Source organism: Mirounga leonina, unplaced genomic scaffold, assembly GCF_011800145.1.
Source record: "Mirounga leonina isolate KUSES-001 unplaced genomic scaffold, KU_Mleo_1.0 Mir_108, whole genome shotgun sequence".
Lineage (NCBI taxonomy): Eukaryota > Metazoa > Chordata > Mammalia > Carnivora > Phocidae > Mirounga > Mirounga leonina.
In genome coordinates this window covers 2,149,143-2,171,243 of record NW_023270237.1, presented here as the reverse complement: position 1 = coordinate 2,171,243, position 22,101 = coordinate 2,149,143, and the positions used below count along the sequence as shown (strand labels likewise).

The 22,101-nt window shown below is 42.0% G+C and overlaps 1 protein-coding gene across 1 annotated transcript in view; it reads left to right on the top strand.

Annotated features, from left to right (window-relative positions):
• LOC118019506 (ankyrin-3-like) overlaps nt 1-22,101 on the top strand; it is a 331,391-nt gene that overhangs the window by 123,338 nt on the left and 185,952 nt on the right. The window contains exon 7 of the mRNA XM_035018759.1: nt 1,282-1,380. Coding sequence (XP_034874650.1) covers nt 1,282-1,380 — 99 coding nt within the window. The remainder of the gene's footprint in view (nt 1-1,281; nt 1,381-22,101) is intronic.

The window sequence follows — 22,101 nt, the reverse complement described above, 5'->3', positions numbered from 1 at the left end:
CATCCTCATAACTTAGCTGCCATGAGCTTGCTGCCGTCCATGTCACCGAGAGCGAACTAACCGTTCATTTTTTCCTCTTCTTTGCTTCCAAATGTGTTAACCTAGATGGTGGTGAATAGAACAACAGAGGTATATATATATATATATATAAACATATGCATATAATCTCTGTCTGCATCATCACTTTCCCATTACCTAGTGCTGCTGCCTCATTTCTTTCCCTCCTTCTTTGCATCGCCTCTGTAGGCTAGATACCTGCTTTATGTCCCCGCCCCCAAAGTAGCATGTGCCAGAGAAGATAGTAGTTCGATTACCAGGGCTTTCTGCAGCTGAACCTGGTGTTGGAAAGGAAGAATGAGGAATCCTTGAGAATGAAGGATGTCGCAATAGAGTTGGGTGAGATGAAGAGTTTTGATGCTTTAGATGCTTATCAGCTCTACCTAAAGCTGCAGACAACCCTGTCATTCTACTCCTCCAGGACTGATTCTTTAGAGTTCTGCATGACACTTAGCCTCAGTGGTGTCAGCAAGATGAAAGTTACCTCTGAATGGTACCAATATTCCCACCCTCCCCACAAGACTCAGTAAGATAGCTAGCATGGCTAAGAAGCTTGCTAACAATCTAGAAATGCATCTAGCTCCTATAAGGTTTCAATCTTTGGGGACTAAGTGAATCGTTGCATGTTTTAGCATTTTTTAAGGAAGTAAAATGACCTTGGTATGACTAAGCTAGAGGAAATGAATAGGCATTTGCTAATAAAGAGACGAGCTTGTGGATTCTTTCTAAAATGCAATCACCCGTTATACAAGACCAATTGTAGTTCTCTCCCCCAAAATTGCTTTTGTCATTAAAATTGGCATTTACTCCATACTGAATATATTAAACAAATTGAATTTCGACAAAGAGTTTCAATGGACAATTCTATCATTGATAATAAAACAGTGGTATTAATCAAACCTTCTGTAAGCAATAGATTTTTCTTGTCAGCCCTATTTTGATGTTTTGAAACGTTGGCTTCTGTATAGTTCTGCTGCCGAGTCACTAAAATTACTCAGTCTGCACCCTTGGTTCCTTCCTGGCTATTCCTCTGCCTATGAGTTGGGCGTTTGTTTGAAACCCTACGAACAATTGGCACTAATTGAAAGAAACCTAGTACAGAATGGAATGTGGACCTCAGCATATTTTGCTTCCTCCCTTTGATTTGGGCAGGGTTATGGTATTAACGTGTCGGACAAGGGGCCAGCAGGAATCAATTGAATGTCTGCTATGTTTTCTTTGCAGAGTGGCTTCACTCCGCTCCACATAGCTGCTCACTATGGAAATATCAACGTAGCCACGTTGCTGTTAAACCGAGCGGCTGCTGTGGACTTCACCGCGAGGGTAAGAGCAGGGCGCTAGGACCCGCCCTGAAAGCATGTGAAAGCCTTCTGAGCCCTCCTTGCCTGACAGGAGGAGGGGGTTGGGACCGCTGACCTCTAGGTCCTACCTACTAGTCAGCGAAAGCTGTGATTTTCGACTTCTCCTACTGCATGTTCTTGCTTTTATACAGGTGTGCCTGTTTCCTAACAGGATAAATAAGCCATGATCAGGGCGCCTGGGTGGCTCAGTTGGTTAAGCGACTGCCTTCGGCTCAGGTCATGATCCTGGAGTCCCGGGATCGAGTCCTGCATCGGGCTCCCTGCTCGGCAGGGGGTCTGCTTCTCCCTCTGACCCTCCCCCCTCTCATGTGCTCTCTCTCTCAAATAAATAAATAAAATCTTTAAAAAAAAAAAATAAGCCATGATCATGGGGCGGGGGGGGGGGGGGGGATACATATATACGTGAATGTAGCAGATGCAATTCAAGGAATCACAACTGGAAAGTACAAACCCTTCCCCGGGTAGAAATTTCTGAGACTGTTAGAAATGGGTCAGATGGCACTAAGAGTGCTTTAGCTAGCAGGGTCTTGACCTTGCAGATGAGAAGAGAGTGAAATATCTGGATGAGATCCAAACTTCAGAACCCAAAACACAGAGACCGTCTTGCTTTTATCGTCTGTCCCCTACAGACTTTCATAATGAGTCACAAGTTTCCGTACCCCGACTAAGTTCATATTCCTGGAGAAAGGAGTTACAGTATCATGTGTATCCCTCGATAGCAGCCCAGCCGTCCAGAGTAGTAGTGTTCTGAGTGTAAACACCAGTCTGGTGCTGGGCCTGATCCTGAGGCACCTCATCATCGGAAATAGAAACAGAAAGGAAGGAGGAAGCAGGATAGAGGAGTAGCCTGATAGTATGGGCTCAGGATTCAGACTCCTTGGGTTCCAATTTTGGCTTTAAATTTTCTTGGGGTCCATCAGTTTCCTCATTGATAAGATGAAACGGTGTGTGAATTATGAAATTGAATAATAACAATAATATAATATCACCACTCCCTCAGGGGGTGACTGTGGGAATTAGAAGGGCACAGGGCCCGACACGTTGTTGGCAAGTACAGCATCAGCACTGGGATTTCGAGCATAGCGTGTGAGGTGGTGTTTTTGCTAGAACCTTACTCGTGGGAGGAAAATGGGGTTAGAGGAGATCGGAGAGAGGCCATATACTAGTACTAGCTTTAGCAACAGCAGTAGAAGCCATACCATCTTTGAGGTCGCTCCTGTGTGGCAGATGCCAGGCTATGCACGTTTATCTCATTTATTCGAATATCAAGAAAAGTGTTATTTATCCATGTTTTAGAGAAGAGGAAACCAAAGCTTAGCAATAAGAAGCGGCTGGTCCAGGATCCCAGAGCCAACAGATTAGGAAAGGCAGGATAGGAAAGCTCCCGGCCACTCCAGCCTTCTGTCTCCCTTACGCGACTCCAGGTGTTCATTTCTCCCTCTCTTCTTATAACTCATTAGTTCTATAAAAATTAGTAAGAACTCAGATTGTACTGATATAAAAGCTATTTCCTGCCCTCTTGTCATCGGCTTGCTGAAAGCCTTGATCGGTTTAAATGACTCAGGAGCGCCTGTCAGCTCCTGGCACTGCAGAGCGTGTTATTCCTGCACGGTGCGTGTCCCTGGCATTCAGTCACATGGCTGACCTGAAGCCTAATTTGACATTTTGAAGGACAAAGTTAAGCACCTCGTGCACAGGGGCACGTCACTGCGAAAACTGAAGTTCTTGTCTTGAAGATGCGTTCTTCTGGTTTTATTTCTGTAATGCACAGTATAATGAAAACCTCATTAAGTCATATCTTCTAATTAGGACATTTGGGAAATTTATGTCAGGGTAGCGTTTGAGGTTTGTCTTTGCGCCATTGTTCAGAAACTTCCTGATGCTGCTGAAAATAAGAAGATTGGGGCAATGTTTAAGGGATCTAAGAGGACAAATTACAGTATTTTCACACTCCTTCGAGCAATTCCAAACCATCCATTTACATTAAAACAATGAACGTGCTAATTACAAACGAATGCTTATTTATCGATTAAAGATCAATGGAGATCTCAGACCCACCTCGCTGTTAACCTTGCTGTGGGTTAAAATAATCACATTGTGTTTTTGTTTAAAATATGTTAAAATTGAGACTTTTTATGGATTTACAAAAGCGTTTTCTCCAGTCATCCCTAGTTAATGAGGCCTACCAGCACTCTGAGCTGAAGGCTGTGGTGTAATTTGATTGTACTTCGTGGGAGGCCTGCGCGGTCCCTTACACCCTGACACAAGGCTCCCCTCTGCAGCTGGTGATGGATGACTTGCTTTTGGATGTCTGAGAAGAACTAGTCTTTGTAGACAGCTTCAAGAAACCCGTTTTAGGTTCCAAATCTCTAGCAATTCTATTACCTAGTAACGCAGCATCTGCACTTGGGGACCAGGGCCTCTCCCTGCCCAGTTTCATTGGGCAATTTCTGCACCACACGTCCCTCGGGGGTGTGGCTGGAACAGCTTCGGAGAGTTAAGACGCCCCAGAACACAGATGGGAACAGATTTTACCTGGTCAGAACAATGAAGGGAGGCTCATTAAGCCCTGCTTGCTAAGAGCTAGCTGCGGATCATAAGCCTCAGGAACCGGGTCTGAGCGAGGCAAGGATTAGGTGGTTACAGGTAAATTAAAAACCAACAGCAGTCCTTGTCTTAGGGGGCTGCTGGTTTCTGCTCGCTGGCTGCGACAGATCATTGGAGAAAGGCAGATACAGTCTCAGAGTTCTCTGTGGGCTGAGGACATGGCCTAGACAATGGCTACCTGTGGGCAGAGAGAGCTGGGGAATAGGAGCAAGGACAACTCTTCTGGAATCATTTCCTGCATTTGGTAGATATGCACTTCCAAAGCAGATACGAGGCAGAAACAAACATGGTGTCGCTGAAGGGAGTACACAGCAGAACAGATTGCTTTCTGTGCTTCTCTGCAGGGCTAGCTAATTTATGCAGCAGTAAGGCAGCTCCTCGCCAATGGCAAATGTGTACCTCCGAGTTGCAATTCCCGTCACCCATTTAGAGCACACTTGCCTGTTTACTGCACCTTCCCTTGATTTTTATGATGATGTCTGTTGTGATTTGTGTATTATAATGTTGCGATGTCTATGGAAGAGACCCCAAATATTTCCTTTTGGATCTTGCATGAAGACCTGGGCAGCCTCCTGGGCCCACTGCAGGGAAGTAGTGGGGTGGCTGCTTCCTGCTGCAGGGCAGCTTTCGCATTCTTCACCCCGTGAACGGAGTCTGCTGACACGGCATCGACATTGTCAGAATGGATGCGTGACCCCCTGCTCTCTTAGCAAATCATTCTAGCTCTCTTGGGGAAGAGGATGTAACTAAGACACACCAGAGCTGCTAGTGATTATCATTCCAGGAAGGAGCATTTTGCACTGGAGTAACTGAAGGCCAAATCAGTATGTGCATGCCTGCAAAGTTCCTTTTATTGACTGAGCTAGATTAATACTTTGCTGGCTCAGAGGTTTTTTTCATCAAATATAATGGGCCACCCAACTTAATCTTCACTCGTGTCATTGACTTTTCTCCTGTAATGATTATCCAACTCCCCATTTGCGGAGATAACTGAATAAAATATCCTTATATAGGTCCTGCCATTTAGTACTTTTTGGTTTTGATCTCTGGGAGGAATTAGGGATTTATGTGTTTGAGTGTTGTACCTCGTTTGTTTCCAAAAGGATTTCAGGTGGTTTGCAGATTAAAGTTGTACAAATTAAGACATCTAAGGATGAAACAGAAAAAGCAAATGTTACCAAGCAGCTGGAATGAACCAGTGAATACAACTGGAGAATAAATTTAGGCCGTAAGGGCTTTGATATATGTAGCGGAAAGGGAAGCATGGATGATAATAGTTTTCATTTTTTGACAAAGGAAATCTTACAGTTATCTATAGAGACCATTTTTTGTGTATGTGAAATAACTAAAATATGATTTTTATCATGTGAATTCTTCTATTAAGAACAGTGAGTTTCATAATTGACAATACCTTTGATGACTGTATTTCAAAAGGCTCAATTCCAAGTGCCCCGTCCTGCCTATCTGGTCTGTGAAGGCACCTGGCCCAGGGAGGCTGAGGGACTATGGCCCAGGTGCTTAGCTTGATGATGTTCTAATTGTATCTGATAGAACTGGGCGTGTGTGTCACAGATCACTGACTGGTTCACATGCCCATTGGACTGCCTTTCTCAAATATCAGATGTTTTGAACAAGATTTTGGCAGGTGCTGGGCCATATTCGGAACTCGATTAAGTCGCATGAAAGGTTACTTTATTTTTTTATTTTTAATTTTTTTTAGATTTTATTTATTTTTTTGACAGAGAGAGACATAGCGAGAGCAGGAACACAAGCAGGGGGAGTGGGAGAGGGAGAAGCAGGCTTTCCGCAGAGCAGGGAGCCCGATGTGGGACTCGATCCCAGGACCCTGGGATCATGACCTGAGCCGAAGGCAGACGCTTAACGACTGAGCCACCCAGGCGCCCAAGGTTACTTTATTTTAGATAGGTGAACCGCTAAACCTGTTGGTGGAAAAATGAAAGTGTCAGACTTAGACTCCGCCCACATAAGAGGTCAACATGATTCAGCATGTGAATGAGCAAAGCAATGTCCATGGATAAACATAATCTGGAGATTTCCTTTCTCAATTAAATTCAATCTAGCAAACATTTAAAGAGCTTCTATTATGGGCTAGAGCTGGAGATTCAGACTTGAGTAACCTAGTGCCCTTACTCTACTAACTTGTTTGTGTTGCAAAGTGCTAAACCATACAACATAGTCTCTCTCTTAATTCCCTAAAGCACAACTGAGTCTAGGTTATAATACCAAACATGACTTTTCTAAAAACGTAGAGACTGATGAAGGGGGTTCAGATCAGAGAAGCAAAGCTGAAGGACTGGTTCTGGACAACACTGCCCCCAAAAGTCCATAGGCTATGACCCATTCCCCAGGGTACCTCTGGGTACCACCCTCCTGAACCCCCAGAGGCAGAGTCTATCTTGCTTTCCCCCAATGGCAACCCCTTTTATCATGTCTCTCCCAGATGGATTCCAGGACCTTAACCTAGTCTCTGGGCCCAGTGACAGAGATAACCCTGTTTTCTCCATACCTGGGCCATCTTAATTCAGTAGCCACCATCTAGTGGGAAGTAGCTTTAATTTAAATTAAATTAAATTCAGAATTCTATTTCTCATTCTCAATAACCATGTTTCCAGTGCTCAATAGCCACCTGTAGCTAGTGGCTACGTATTAACGCAAAATACCTAACATTTCCATCAGCACAAAAAGTTTAGAACAAAGCTGAGACACCATTAGTCTCAGGTCTTTCTTCCCATCAACATAATAATTATCTTTAAATGTAACTCCCTCCTCCAAGGAAAATGATCCCTTATATAGTTATGCAGAGCAGTTTTACTCCTGATGGACTTACCCTTTTTTGCTCCAAAGGAATATTTTGCCTTTCTCATTATGTAACTAGAAATCACCATTGCCGCCACCACCACCAAAAATAAAACTGAAATGTTTTTGCAAAAAAGAAATAAAAATTACTAGAAGCTTTAAAGTAGTGATTTCTCCCCAACTCATGCTATGTGAAGTTCAGAAGTATTAGAAATGAGATAAATCGGGGCGCCTGGGTGGCTCAGTCATTAAGCGTCTGCCTTCGGCTCAGGTCATGATCCCAGGGTCCTGGGATCGAGCCCCACATCGGGCTCCCCGCTCTGCAGGGCGCCTGCTTCTCCCTCTCCCACTCTCCCTGCTTATGTTTCCTCTCTCGCTGTGTCTCTCTCTGTCAAATAAATAAATAAAATCTTTAAAAAAAAAAAAAAAGAAATGAGATAAATCTCAAGAGAGGTCTTCAATTGCCGGAGATTTTGCCACATAGTTACCTCACTTCTGAAAAATCTGTTTTTTAATCTGTTTGAAGGCTGCTTGCATCCTATTCCTCAAAGATGCTTTCTCTGACCCCCCAAAGCAAGCTGCTATGCCTGTCACGTCACTAGGCGTGCCCATCACACTCTGACTCGCTCTCACATGGTAAACATTGCATATTCTTTCATGTATATGGTATTGTGTGTCTGGCACACTCTCCTTGTTAGCTAAGCCCCTTGAGTGCTAAGATGCCTCATTCACCCTCCCTGCTGAGCTCCTCGTCTAGAACCTACTCTTCTCACCTGGGAAGTCTCCTCTTCCCCAGTACTCACCAAGTGCTGAGCGCTGTGATAACCACTTTCACATGAAGTTCTTCTTTTCCATCTTTCAGCGAAGGACTCAGCAACATATTTGCCATGTAGATATTTTTAGGAGAGGTAGACATTTTATTTCAGAGAACTATTCCTCGGTTGTTGTACTATAAGAAGGCAGGACTTTTTTTTTCCTCTCTCCCTCTCACTCTTTTTCTGCCTGACAGCCCTTTATCTGCTTTTGATGAAATGGTACTTTGACATACAGCTGCATCCCATTCAGCCAGAGGGCTACAGTGTGAACGCATGTGGGACCCTGCTTGCTACAGGATAAGGGCTCAGTAGATGTTCATTTTCTTCCTTTCTTCTGTCGGTGAAATTTGTAGTAATAATGATTTATTAAAATAGTTACAGTTTATTGAGTATTTACTAAGTTTCAGCTTCTTTGTTAAGCACTTGGCATGTCCTGTCTCAACAGTCCTATGTGGGCCGAAGTAGGGGTGCAATGAAATGCAGCTCCCACATCCTTGCACTTGCAAGACTTTGAATTCCTCGAAGGCAGACCTGTGTATTAGTAACCATTTTGGAATCCCTTGGGGATAGTCCAGCACTTAGCACTGGGAAAGACTCAATATATATTTATTGAATTCGAGAGTAAATGAACCTATAACTTGCAGGTGCCCATGTCACTGCTCCCGGGCAGCCAGCCTCTGTGTAAATCCACTTTGCTCAAGCCATAGTCCTCTCCCTAGTCTCCGAACTTCAAACGGAACCTCAGCTGGTGTTAGGGAACTGCTTCCCAAACTGACATCAGCGCATGAAGGGAGATGGGAAATCCACAGGATTCTAATACTGGGATTTTAAGCAAGTGCACCAGACCCACAGATTGAATGTCAGGTGCCGAGGAGCAAGTTTTTTTGAGCGGCAGGAGGATTTGTGATTCGACAATGTAGATGACCTTGGAAGACAAGAAGCCTAGAACAAAGGGCCATTCATCCGTGGCCACTACCAAGCTTTGTTCAATTAAGGGTGTTCTATTAAACAGGGCCTCAGGTTCTGGGCTATTAAGTCCCAATCAAGGCCACCACCAGATGGTGCTAGAAAAGACATCAGCTATTCCTCCACAGAGAAGGGTGCGCAATAAGAATGTGACTCTTGTAATGGTTTTATAAGGATGCAGCACTTCTGAAGACTCTACTTTGGTTTGGGTGACAGTGCCAGTGAAAATATATTTTTAATATATTTCCCCTGCACTATACAATAAAATACAATAAAGCAAATGAAAGAAAAGAAAAACCACCCATAACCTTCCTATTAACCTTTTTAACATTAAATATCTTTCTTTACAAAGACAAAAGACACGCACACATAAACACATTCAATTCTATTGATACATATCTTCAAAGATAGAGTAACTTAGATTTATTTCCTAGTACAGGCTCTGCAGCATTAAAGACCAAGACTTTTTAAAGATTTTCTTTATTTATTTGAGACAGAGAGAATGAGAGACAGAGAGCATGAGAGGGAGGAGGGTCAGAGGGAGAAGCAGACTCCCTGCCGAGCAGGGAGCCCTATGCGGGGCTTGATCCCGGGACTCCAGGATCATGACCTGAGCCGAAGGCAGTCGCTTAACCAACTGAGCCACCCAGGCGCCCAAGACCAAGACTTTTTAAAAACCACGTTTGGACGGAGACCCTGGGTGGCTCAGTCATTAAGCGTCTGCCTTCGGCTCAGGTCATGATCTCAGGGTCCTGGGATCGAGCCCCGCATCGGGCTCCCTGCTCCGCGGGAAGCCTGCTTCTCCCTCTCCTACTCCCCCTGCTTGTGTTCCCTCTCTCGCTGTGTCTCTCTCTGTCAAATGAGTAAATAAAATCTTTAAAAAAAAAAAAAAAAAAAACCACGTTTGGAATGAAAATGGAGATGTGGGAGCATTAGCAAAGGAATGTGAGTTATGGGAAAGCAGCCATGCAGCTACTGCATCAACCATGATATCATTGGCAGGAGGACATTGACATTAACACACCAGGAGGAACAAAACCAGGAAACCAAGGGCACAGTGGTGGGAGATACACCTCTTATAGAGAGCTGCTCTTAGCATGCTATGCAATCTCCTTCCTGCCTTTTTCATTTCATTTCCTGAATGCCACATCAAAGGAGAACCTCCTATATAATTAAAAAAAATTTTTTTTAAAGATTTTATTTTTAAGTAATCTCTGCACACAACATGGGACTCGAACTTATAACCCTGAGATCAAGGGCTGCATGCTCTTCCAACTGAGCCTGCCAGGTGGCCCACCCACCCGCCCCCCCGCCCCTGCCCATATAATTTTTAAAGGACATTTTTCTCTTAAATCCTTAGTACACTGGAACTTACTGACATCTTGCTGTGTGAAATAGGATCTGTGTTTTTTTCTTCTGACGAGGTGATGTTTCTAGGTTGTAGCAGCATAGGGAAGGAGTCCTCGGATTTGTGTTGGACCCCTGGCTCTCTTTCTGCTGCATCATCAGTTACTGATGTGGTCCAGGGCAAGTCTCCACATCATGGGGCCTGCAGCTTTCCTAACAGCCCGATGAGAGAGACAGCAGTCAGTCATAAGCTTTTCCCCTCTGCCTTAACTCATAAAATGGGTCCAGTAATAGTCCCTCATGCATAACGTCATTGTGACTGAATGAGATAGTCCACATTACTTGCTTAGCACAGTGCTTGACCCACAGCACATGGGCAAGGGCCCCAGCCATGCTTGTGGTGGAGGTGGTTGCTACTGCTTGCATCCCGGAGGAGACCCGTCCCTGTAAGACACATTTGCCTGAGAAGCGTGACATTGTCAGTCAAGCAGGTGCATCATGGCAGCTCTCTGGAGGACTTGTGGAGGTAGTTGAAAATGTTGCTTCCCAGAATGTTGGATTTACACTGTTTGCAGTGCTATTTATCAGCATGAGAAGGTAGTCCTTTAAGAAACAATGACTATGACGTTGTTTGAGACAGTAAGACTTCTGATTAAATCATTGACATTGGAAGGTGCATGTTTCTCTTTGCCTCGCTTTTCCTCACTGGCCATGTGCCCTGCTTCCTGCAGTGCTTCTGCCCTAGAATTGTTGCTCTGAGAACATTTTTAAGTGACCCGAATAAATCCTATTTGGAAATTCAGTGAAATAAAGTTCTATTAAGGTAGGAGTTGGCAGAGCTCACTTTATTCATTGGCACTTTAAAAGGGAATTATTCATCGGCTGTAGAATGTTCATTTCCTCCGGTGAGTGCCGACAGCAGCAAAGGGATCATGCGCCCCTCTGCTGAATGTTCAGAACCCTGTCCACGCTGTCACTGGAGAGTGCATTTGCAGCAGCTCGGCTGCACCCTCGTCTGCTTCTGAGCCCTGCACATTCTTGCATGCCAAAAGCTTTCCCTTCTTCCTCCAGTGGTTTGAAGAATGTGCAGGGTGAAGCGTGAAGGGACACCTAGTGGGAAGAGGTTAGGACGGGGCAGAACCAAAAGGTTGCAATGGGTGAACTTGAGAAACATGAACAGTCACTTACTGGCTCTCTCCCAAGTCAATGCAGGAGGTTCAAGGAGACAAGTTCAGGCAGGAGATGAGCATGCGCTAGCATAGTTGGGAAAAAAATGGAAGAGTAAGTTGTGCTGGAAACAAGGGGATTAGAATCAAGTCCAAGAAATGGAGACTGAGCCCATTTGCCAATGGGAAGTGAGACTGGAAACAGACAAATATTGTTGACCAAAATCACCAGACTGTTCATTAGCTCTCTAGAACTCATTTTTCTACTAGTTGCAAGTTTGTGCCCTTAAGCAACATCTCCTCAATTCCCAGCCTGCCAGCCCCTGGTATCCACCATTCCAGTCTGTGTCTACAAGTCATTGCAGGTCTTTAACTGGAGAAGTGGGATGGTGGCAGTGGTGTTTAAGATGTATTATGACATACATAATGAAGGGGAAATGAAGATACTTGGCTGTGAGCTATGGCATGCTCCAGTCACACAGGGAAAAGAACTGCACTCAAGGAGAAGCTTGTCCAACCCCTGGTATGATGCTCCTTCCTCCCTGGCTTGATGCTCCTTCCTCGGGGATGATTTCTTTAGAGTCCTACTACATCCACAGTTTCTCAGTAGCAGAAGGGGGATAATCATTCTCCATAGAGGATTTGGAAATTTGCAGAGGCATTTTTGGTTGTCATCGTGGCTGGTCCATAATGGGACAGGACCAGGATGGCTAACCCGCCTTCCATGTGTGGGACAGACCCATGCAAATAACAGTATCCCAACCAAGATGCCAACAGTGTCCTCTGAGAATGCTGGAACAAACATCTCTTTACAGCTAAGGTAGGGAGGTGGGAAATCCCAGGATGGAGAAAAGGGGCCCTAAAGTTCATCCTTAGAGCACTGAGTTTCCCCCAGTGATATACCCCAATGGGTGGGGAGGGCAGAAGACCCTAAGTTCCCTTTCAGCTCTTAATACTGAAGGTTTCAAATATGAGGTCGACAAAACTTACACAAAGTTCAAGCTAATTTAGGTAGCAGCTTTCATTTATTACTAGGCATGAGGTACTGTAATAAGGTTCCTATACAGTATTTCATGTATTCCTCTCAGGAATCCTGTGAGGTGTGGGGGTATGATTTCCATTTTACACACGAGGAAGCAAGGAGCGGTATCACTTTTGCAAAACCACACAGCTTTAAGGTGTGGAGCTGGAGCTAAGACACAGTAAAGTGAGTAAAGTAAAATCAGACTGAAAAATAAACGACACTCAGACTGTGTCGTTCATACCATTCGAACGTTGGAGGCAGCGTGTCCGGGCTTCGTACTGAACGCAGGACCCACAGGGAAACCAGAACTGATCACAGCCCGTCTTGCACCAGCTGGCGATTCGTTCTCTGCTTGCGCCAGGGTTGCAAAGCGAATTAAATGCCTTTTTAAAGAGGATTTTAAAGGACTTTTAAAAAAAAATTACCAGGAAATCCCATTACACATTTAAGAACAGTTAAACCGGAAGATTAGCAAACCTAAAGAGTAACAAATGATCAAATTCATTCTAAAATATAGTGCATTCTCATCCCCCCCCCATGTTTTATTTATCTCTCTCACTTCTGCGTTTTTGAATCCCTAAAGATCATGGTTTGAAATGAACTCCTGATATTTAGAAACGTAATGGCTTTATGACAGAAAGGTATAATATCCATTTTCTGTTAAGAAGAAATACAAGGCAGGCTTGTCTCTACAGGCAGCGAGTTCCTCTGAGTTTGAAAATTAAAAGCCCCTTTTTCATAGTCTCCAAGTCAGGGCCTTGCAGCCAGTTTCCCCAGCTGGCCAGTGGACCCCCCTGCCCCCCATTCCCTTAGATTTGGATGCAGTACCTTTGGGGCGGACTTTGTAATCTGTGTTTTTAACAAGGTGATTCTTCTGACCAGACATAATCAGAAAACACTCTCTGAGGCCATGCTATGAAAATCTTTATCTAAATTGTCCAAAGTTGAGCCATAGAAGTCTTTTTTTAAAAGATTGATTATTTATTTGAGAGAGAGAGTGTTTGAGGAGGAGGGGCAGAGGAGAGGGAGAGGGAGAAACTCAAGCAGACTCTTCACTGAGCATGGAGCCCCATGTGGGGCTCAACCTCATGACCTGAGCCAAAACCAAGAGTTGGGTGCTTGACTGACTACACCACCCAGGCACCCCAAGTCATAGAAGTCTTAATAATTCATTGGCTTATAACAACTATCTTTATAACTCCTTAATAATGTAACCTTGAATTTACATCATATGCACAGTTTACAGAACACTTATGTACAGTGCATCATTTGAGACCACAGAGTAGACATTTTCACAGATGAGCAAACTGGGATCCCAAGAAGTCATTTGTCCCAGATCCTATGGAAAGTGAAATAGAGTAACAGGGATTTAGATCCAGACCTTCTACCCCATTTTATCATGCCTCATGCATGACCATCAGTGGCGCCCGCGGTGCCCAAATGGCAGCTGAGGGTGTGTGGTATTGGCCGCTGAGTAGCTGAGGTCTTCATGGTCCCTAGAAGAGCAGTACCATCTCCTTAGGACAAGTGCACTGCACACAGGGAAGGCCATTTGCACCAGGACTACTTTTTTTTCCCCAAACCATTTTTCTTTAAAAACTTCGAAGACCTTGTTTTCATTTCTTAACTTGTTTGAAACTTGAGCAAGGATCTAATTTATCCACGCAAGGATCTGCTTTGTCCAAAGACCAAACGAGGGCAGGATACTTGAGAAACTAACAATTTCAAGTTAACTGACATCTCAGAAGCCTCTACGAGTTACTTTTTGGATGGGAAAGAAAATTATTTAATACAGAAGTGAATCTCATTCCAGACTTATCAGAAATGATATAGGAGTGTGGAAAATGTATCATTGTAAAGCCCCTTAATATTTTTGTTTTTAAGAATTTGGGATGGTGGAACATGAGAAAAAGGGGTGGACTTTTTTATTAAAGCGATAGCATTCATTAGAAACATAACAGGAAATCTAATATCGCTAGATTAACTCATTTTAAAGAGTTACAAAATTTCAGAACAACTTTTCTCAATGTATAGAAAACAGTTGATTACTTTGTAACTGAATTTTTAATAGTTCAGTTACTATATGCGTCTCTACTCAGATATTTCAAGCTAGGAGGGGCTTTCTTACTGTAATACAGAGCAGGCTACTTTTGAATGAGCGCTAATAGTGACACCTTTAAAAAATCTGAAAGCCATGAGTTCTTCTTATTTAAAATGACAGAGCTGGACTAGCTACTCTTTTAGACTCTGCTTATTTTTATTAGCTTTGAGATACGCTCTTTCCTTTTTGGTTGGAAGCTGTATGCCAGCAGCATTTTCAGTATGGAGACAGTGCTACTTGGATTCAGAGCTAGAGCTGATGTTTGCCCAAGTTAAGAAGAGACTCTCCACCTGGAAAGGGCAAGCACAGCTTTTTAGAATCAGACAACTGAGGTTAATCCTGGCTCCAGCATTTTCTAGCCATGTGACCTGAGGCCCCTTCCAGCTTCACCTTGCTCACCTGTGAATTTGAGCTAACAGCATCTATTTTATGGATTTTTATGGAGATTAAAGAGATCTATCTCATAGAACCAGCAAAAACAAGAGCCTAATAATTTATAGCTCTTTTTCATTTTAATTACATTTGTCCTGCAAAACAAAGAGTTGCTTGGTCTAAATCAAGAGGTGTCAATTTCTTTAGCAGAGTTCTTTTTTCTAACAAATTCTTATAGGATGAAAAGGCATTCAGTAGTCAAAAACTCCTCATTGTTTATGGAATTATGGAAACTCTGAAATGTATCCTGAAAGATATATTTTAAAGGCACATATTGGGGGAACCTGGGTGGTTCAATCAGTAGAGTGACCGACTCTCGATTTTGGCTCAGGTCGTGATCTCAGGGTCATGAGATTAAGCCCTGAGTCAGGTTCTGAACTAAGTGGGGAGTCTGCTGGAGATTCTCTCCCTCTGCCACTCCTCCTGCTCACGCTTTCTCTCTCTCTCAATCTTTAAAAACACACATACATTGAATACCCATTAGCATGACTACTATCAAGACAAAAAAATGGAGAGAGAGAACAAGTGTTGGTGAGCATTTAAACTGGAACCCTTGTACTCTGTTTGTGGGATGAATGTGAAATGGTACAACCACTATGGAAAAGTTTGGAGGTTACTCAAAATGTGAAGTATGGAGTTACCATATGATCCAGCAATTCCATTCCTGGGTATATCTACAAAAGAACTGAAAGCAGAGTCTTGAGGATACATTTATACACCCACGCTCATAGCGACATTATTCTCGATATCCACAGGGTGGAAGCGACCCAAGTGTCCATTAAGAGATAAATGAATAATCAAAATGTTAAAGCTAGTGAGAGACCTGGCAGAGCCTTATCTAAATTGTTGATGAGAGATCTGCTATTAATCCAAGTGAAAACTAACAGTATTCATAATAAACAGCCTCATTTTATCCTTAAAAGAAAATAAATAAATTCCTTGAGGTTTTTAGAGCAGAACAGATCTAAATACTCAGAGCCTGGCTTCACAGCAGACCTCACACATTCAGGCATCTGCTGCTACTCCCGGGGAGCCCAACACCAGCCAGTGTCTAAGCCAGTGGGAGCTGGTTAGTCTCTGTGGGAAGGGAGTGAGGTGGGAAAGTCAATGGCCTCAGCATTTTCAGCGTCAGTCTTAGCAGGACCTGTGTGGACTTAACCTCCTTATCCAGGAAACCAGCAGTTAGTAAAACTGGAGAAGAGGAAAAGATTTCACCTAAAAAGACCTATTTCATTGCATTAAAGCTTCATGAAGTAGGAGGAGAACGGGCTTTTACTAACACTGGTAGTCATCTTAATAATGATTGCTATAGTATAAAGGAAGTTTGAGTTTATTTTATGTTTTTATTATTAATATTAGAACATTTAAGTTTGAAATTTTTTTTAAAGAAAAACCCTACTATGTGTCAGACTGGAAAAGCTGGAGTATTAAATTAGATTCCATTGTTTGAAATTCTCCTGGGTATGTCCTTGAAATCTCAAATCCTTATCACTGAAAGCATTATTTGTGTGCTTATATTTTATGTATTTATAAAGGTATTAAAAAATCAGGCATCCTCTTGAAGAGAAATGAGGTACTGATACATACTTCAACATGGATGAACCTTGAAAACATTATACTAAGTGAAAGAAGACAGACACAAAAGGCCGTATGTTGTGTGGTTCCATGTATATGGATTGTCTAGAACAGGCAAATGCATAGGAAGTGCAATAGTGATTGCCAGGGGCTGGGGGATAGACAGAAGAATGGGAAGTAACTGCTTAATGGGATGGGGTTTCTTTGGGGGATGATGAGCTGTTCTAAATAGATACTGATGATGGTTGCACAATTTTGTGAATATACTAAAAACCACTGAATCGTACACTATAAAATGGCCAATTTTATCATATGTAAATTATATCTCAATAAGCCTGTTATAAAAATAAACTACTGGAGAAGACTTGCAGTGGATTTTGGCTCAATAAATCAACAGAAAAGCAATAAAAATCAACAGAAAAAGAACACATTTTAATACTCTCGAGGAAATGAAAGTGAACAGGAATTCAATTCTGTGTTTTTTCTCCATTGTATCAAAATCTATATATCTATAAAATATCACTGACCAAGCATATATTGTTTGGAGATTGGCACATATGACTTTGTGATAGAAGAAAAAACTTTTTCCTCTACCCTCCTGGGGTCTTGCAAATTAAACTAACAAAAGACAGATAAATGAGAGAAAGGCTTATGATGCATACAGAGGCCTTCCTAGAAAAGAAGTGAAGACCCAAAGAGGCAGTTAGACTCCAGGGGCTTATGTATCATTTTAACAAAGGGTGATACATTTGGAGAAGTGCAATGACAAAGGGAATTTGGGCTTCCAGAGGCAGTGAATTTGGGAAAGGTGAATATATGGGTGGGGAAACTAATGGATGCTAAGGGTTGTTCAGTTTTGCAGATCCCAGTCTTGCCTTCTCCATTGATGAGAGATTCAGAGATACCTTATTCCTGGCTTGGGAGAGGGAAACACCTTCCCAAAGGGAAATCTGTGCTTTGCTTTTAGACAGAAAGCTCAAAACAGTCTTTATGCCCAAGTGGCACATTGTGGGGTGGCATACTCTGATCTCCTTCAGTCCTCCTCTCAGAGGCTGTAAGACTTTTCAAGAGATAAATATCTATGAGGTGGATGACAAAATCCAGTAGGCCTTGCTTAAATGTCTTCCCAGTGCTCACTCTGTGAACTTATTTACTAATCATTTTTTCTGTTTCTACTTACACTAGGGATAGTGAATAAAGAGACTAGCAAGAGGACACACAACAAATCTTGAAATGGGTGTGTTTTAAATGCAAGTCATTAACACATAAAAAACTTCCGTTTTCAGATATCTTGTTTTGCCACGTTGACAAACTTTTAAAACCATAGTAGTAACAAGTGTAAGAATTAGCAGAAGATAACAGGTTCCCTCTCAATTTAACATTTAATTATTTTAGAATTTGTATTCAATTGAGACCGTATCAAGGAACTAAACTAAAATAGTCTTACTGTTTAATTTTTCATTACCTGAAAGACTTGAGTGCGATCATACTGACTCTTCTACTTAGTGATAACCTCCTAGATGTTTTTAAAGAAAAGGAGAGAGAGGAGAGGGTACAGGGGATCAGAAGTCAGCTGCCCTTTATATATTTAAACAGAATGAAAAGTCTACCATTTATCACAAGTAAGGTAGGAAGTGGCCCTGATTTCACTTTAGGAAGTTGCAGAAAAAATCTGGCCTTGGTGACAATTTCATAAAGGGCCTCAGCTACTACCCCAGCTGGGTTTTTCAGAAACAGCTGAGATCTCAGAAAGAAAGAAGCCAGCAATTTCACTATTTCCCAACAGAGCTAGTTGTTTCTTCCAAATCCCTGGAAGTTTAAAAAAAAAAAATTAAAATAATAATAATAATAGTAATAAAGGATGCCTTTCCATGATTGTATCACATTTTGTCACATACATCGTGTTCTATCAGCCACCACTCTGGCCCTTCTTGCCTTCTTCTCTGCCATGACTCACCTCAGCACACCCCTTCTGGGCTTTTCACAGGCTGAGCTGTGCTGAGCAGACACAAATCAAATACTGTTTGCATCCATCCTAAGAACTGCCCCCTTTAGCACCTTCTTAGAGTTCACACATTACTTCCGCTCTGCCATGTCTTTTCTACCCAAACTCTTTCATAATAATGTCTTTGTGAGAGGCGGTCATGTCATCCATTTTTTCTAAAGATTTTACTTATTTATTTGAGAGAGAGAGAGAGAGGGAACACGAGCAGGATGAGGGACAGAGGGAGAAGCAGACTCCCCGCTGAGCAGGGAGCCTGTTGCGGGACTCCATCCTGGGACTCCAGGATCATGACCTGAGCTGAAGGCAGACGCTTAACCGACTGAGCCATCCAGGTGCCTCATGTCATCCATTTTTAAATGTCCAGATGAGAGATAAGAAAAAGAATAGTAATAGCTAACACCTGTATCATGTTTACTAAATGCCAAGAAACATTCTTAAGACTACCCTTGTTAACTCACTTAATCCTCATGACAGGTCTATAATATGGATACTATTATTGGCCTCATTTTACAGATAAGTTTGGGGTATGAAGAAATTAAATAAACTCGTCTAAGGTTAGGCAGCTAGTCTGGGGAGGCTTGGGATCTGAAGCTAAGTGGTCTGGCTCTGGAGTATTAGCTCTTAACTGCTGTACTATTGGACCCCAGTGCTCTCTGTATCTGCTTGCACAGGAATGCTCTAATAGTAAGAATTGGTTATATATTTGTACTGTTTAGAAGCTCAGGAACAGCATGGTCTGGTCTAGTGAAGAAAGCATAAACTTTGGGGCAAATAAATTATGGCAGCTTTGTGACTTTTGGCAAGCTATTTTGATTTTTTTTTCTAGTTTCCTCATCTGTAAAATAAGGAAAAAAATTAGAGAGTACCTGTTTTTAGAGTTTGTGTGTGGGTTAAATGAGATAAGTAATATGGACTACTTGTGAGTATATGATGGAATATACTGAATTTGTAGGAGTCCCGCGAGTGCTTACCTTTGTTCTGGGTGATCTTGCTTCTCTTTTCCCTAAAAGTGGAAGGCAAAACTTGTTCTTCGGGATTGAGATTTTTACTCCGTAACGTCAGTGGTTGTTGTCTTCAAGAAGGATAGGCTGTGGGTGAAAAGTCTTACTGAAAAATCAAGATAAGAGAAGATCAGCATAGAAGAACATGAATGACTGAAAAGAAAAGGCTAGCAATCACACTGTGGTGAGAACACACATCCACACATGAGCAGATACAGTCATGATCCAAGTTGCTTTTTTAAGTACCTGGTTAGGTTGTTGGCCGAGAAATCTGAGAGAATTAAACCAGCTGAGTACTGTAATTTTCTTCAGTCAAAATTCTGAATATTTACCCAAATGCTGTTAATGTTTTCATAAATATTTTTACAGCCAATTTCCTTTGTTTTTTTAATAAAACGTATGTGTATATATGTGATGTGATTGCTTTTTTGGCTTTATCCACCATCTTCCATCAAGGGTTGAGGAGAAGTAAATGCCAGAAAAAGGAAGGCACTGGCTCATCAGATTTACCCTTTTTTTTAGAGTGAATAATTACTACATTGACTAGTTTAATGGAAAAGTTCAATGAAATAAGATTCTGTTGTGCTGGAGATGAAAACAGTGATTTGCAAATAAGCCCAAAGAACTCAGTGAGATAAAAAAGGCAGTTTCTGGGGATCATGGCCGAGCCGCCAGCTCTGTGACTCCTGGCAACCTCTTACCCTCCCTGGCCTCCTCCTTATCTATAAAATAGGTGATTAGACTGAATCAGATGTACTCATCAGTTAACAAAATTTACCAAAATGCTAATGTACTCTATTACACTGAACGTTGCATCTTTGGCATAAGAAAAAAAAATTCCATTAATAAGCTACTTCATAAAAAATTAGAGTAGCATTTACTCTTGTTTGCACTAAATTCAGGTCAAAACTCTAGGTTGAATGTATTTTAATCCAAGTTTTAATTAAGGTTTCTTCTTAGAACAGATAGACCTTTAACTCTAGCCGTATGTAATTTTGTACCTCTAGGCTTAACAGGTTCCCTTAAAGTTCAAATGCAAGGCAAGTTGATGGGTAAGTAAAACCTCTCCTTGGCTGTCAGAGTGGGGAATGCAAATGGTACGAGCCAAGACAGAGATGGTGATGAAGGGCTGCAAATTAGGTAATGATAAAGAAGAAATACAACGATTTTTCACATAGTAGAAATTACTTAGGAAAGCATGAAGAAGCAAAAGATCATCCATAATCTCAGTACCGAGAGATAGATGATTAACATTAGGGTCCATAGTTGGACAGCTTTTTTAGAATGTAGGTATACATATACTTATGCATAAATTTGAGAGCATATTTTTATTTAATAATGTGTATTTTGTATGTTGTTAATTTATCACAGTCTACCTTCACAGTTATGTCACCTTACACCTAGTGTGGAGCTGACAACTGTGTCATTCTCACTTTTCCATCTATGTGTCAGTGGTGTGCATTTTACTTTTGCATATGTTTTAAAGCCCCCAATTCACTGTTACTGTTTCTGCTTTAGATAATCAATGATCTTGTATATTTGCCTTCACTTTTGCCATTTCTGTGTTTCTCTGTGTGGGTCTAAGCTTCTGACTGGCATCATATTCCCACTGCCTAAAGAACTTCCTTTAATATTTTTTGTATTACAGGTCTGATGGTAATGAAATCTCCCAGTTTCTGTTTATCCTAAAAAGTCTTTATTTCTCCTCGGTTTTTTAAAGATATTTTCACTGGGTATAGAAGTCTCATCAGACAGGTGTTAACTTTTCAGTATTTGAAGATTCCACTTTGTTGTCAGCATTACATAATTTCTAAGGCTGTCATTTTTGTCCTTGTTCTCTATATGAAATATGTCCTTTTCCCCTCTAGTGACCTTCATGATTTTTCCTTTATCTTTTATTTTCAGCAATTGGACTGATGTGTCTGACTGACATTTGGTTGTTTATAGTTTATCTTGCTCGAAGTTCTCCAAGCTTCTGGGATATGTGGTTTCATACATTTCATTATTTTGAGATAATTCTTGAACATTGTCTCTCCGGGTATTTCTCCTGCCCCATCTCCTCTCTTCTTATGTAACTCCAATCAGTTGTTTTATACTGTCCCCCAGCCCTTAGACTCTGTTCTTTCTTTTCCACTCTTTTTTTTTTTCTTTGTGTTTGGATCATTTATACTGATGTATCTTTAAGCCCACTGATGCTTTTCTTAGCTGTGTGAAGTCTAGTGATGAGCCCATCCAAGGAATTCTGTGTTTCTTATATTGTGGTTTTTCTTACCGAGGGTTTCTATTTGACTGAAATCCCATGTCTTTGGTGAAATTCCCTAACTTTTGATACCTGTAGCTCACTTGTTCCACTGGGCAGAATGCAAGAGAGACTGAGGTCAGTAGTGTCTTTGTGTGAAAATGGGCATACCTCTCTGTCAGGCTGTACATGTGGAAGGTTGAGTCAGTGTAGTCAAGAGTTAGCGGAGTTTACATCTTGTTTGAGGGGACTTCAGCTCCCTATAGAGGAGGGCTACACTGCCTCATGCTCAGGGTAGTGGCAGGGGAGGGTGGGGGGGGTCAGAGAATGTTATGTGGTGTAGGTGCTCCGTCCTCAGTTCTCCCTGCACACGTGAAGCATGAAGGAGGTCTCTCACTAAGCTCCTATCTGACCTCAGCAGCTTACTACTCTTGCTTGTTACTCTATGCTAGGCTTGTGCTGGGACTGAGGGTTCTTTCGTTCTGGATCAGCCACAGTCTTAGATGTGTGCCTAGACCTCAGGGTTGGGTCTTTCTTTTTCTTTCTTTCTTTCTTTCTTTCTTTCTTTCTTTCTTTCTTTCTTTCTTT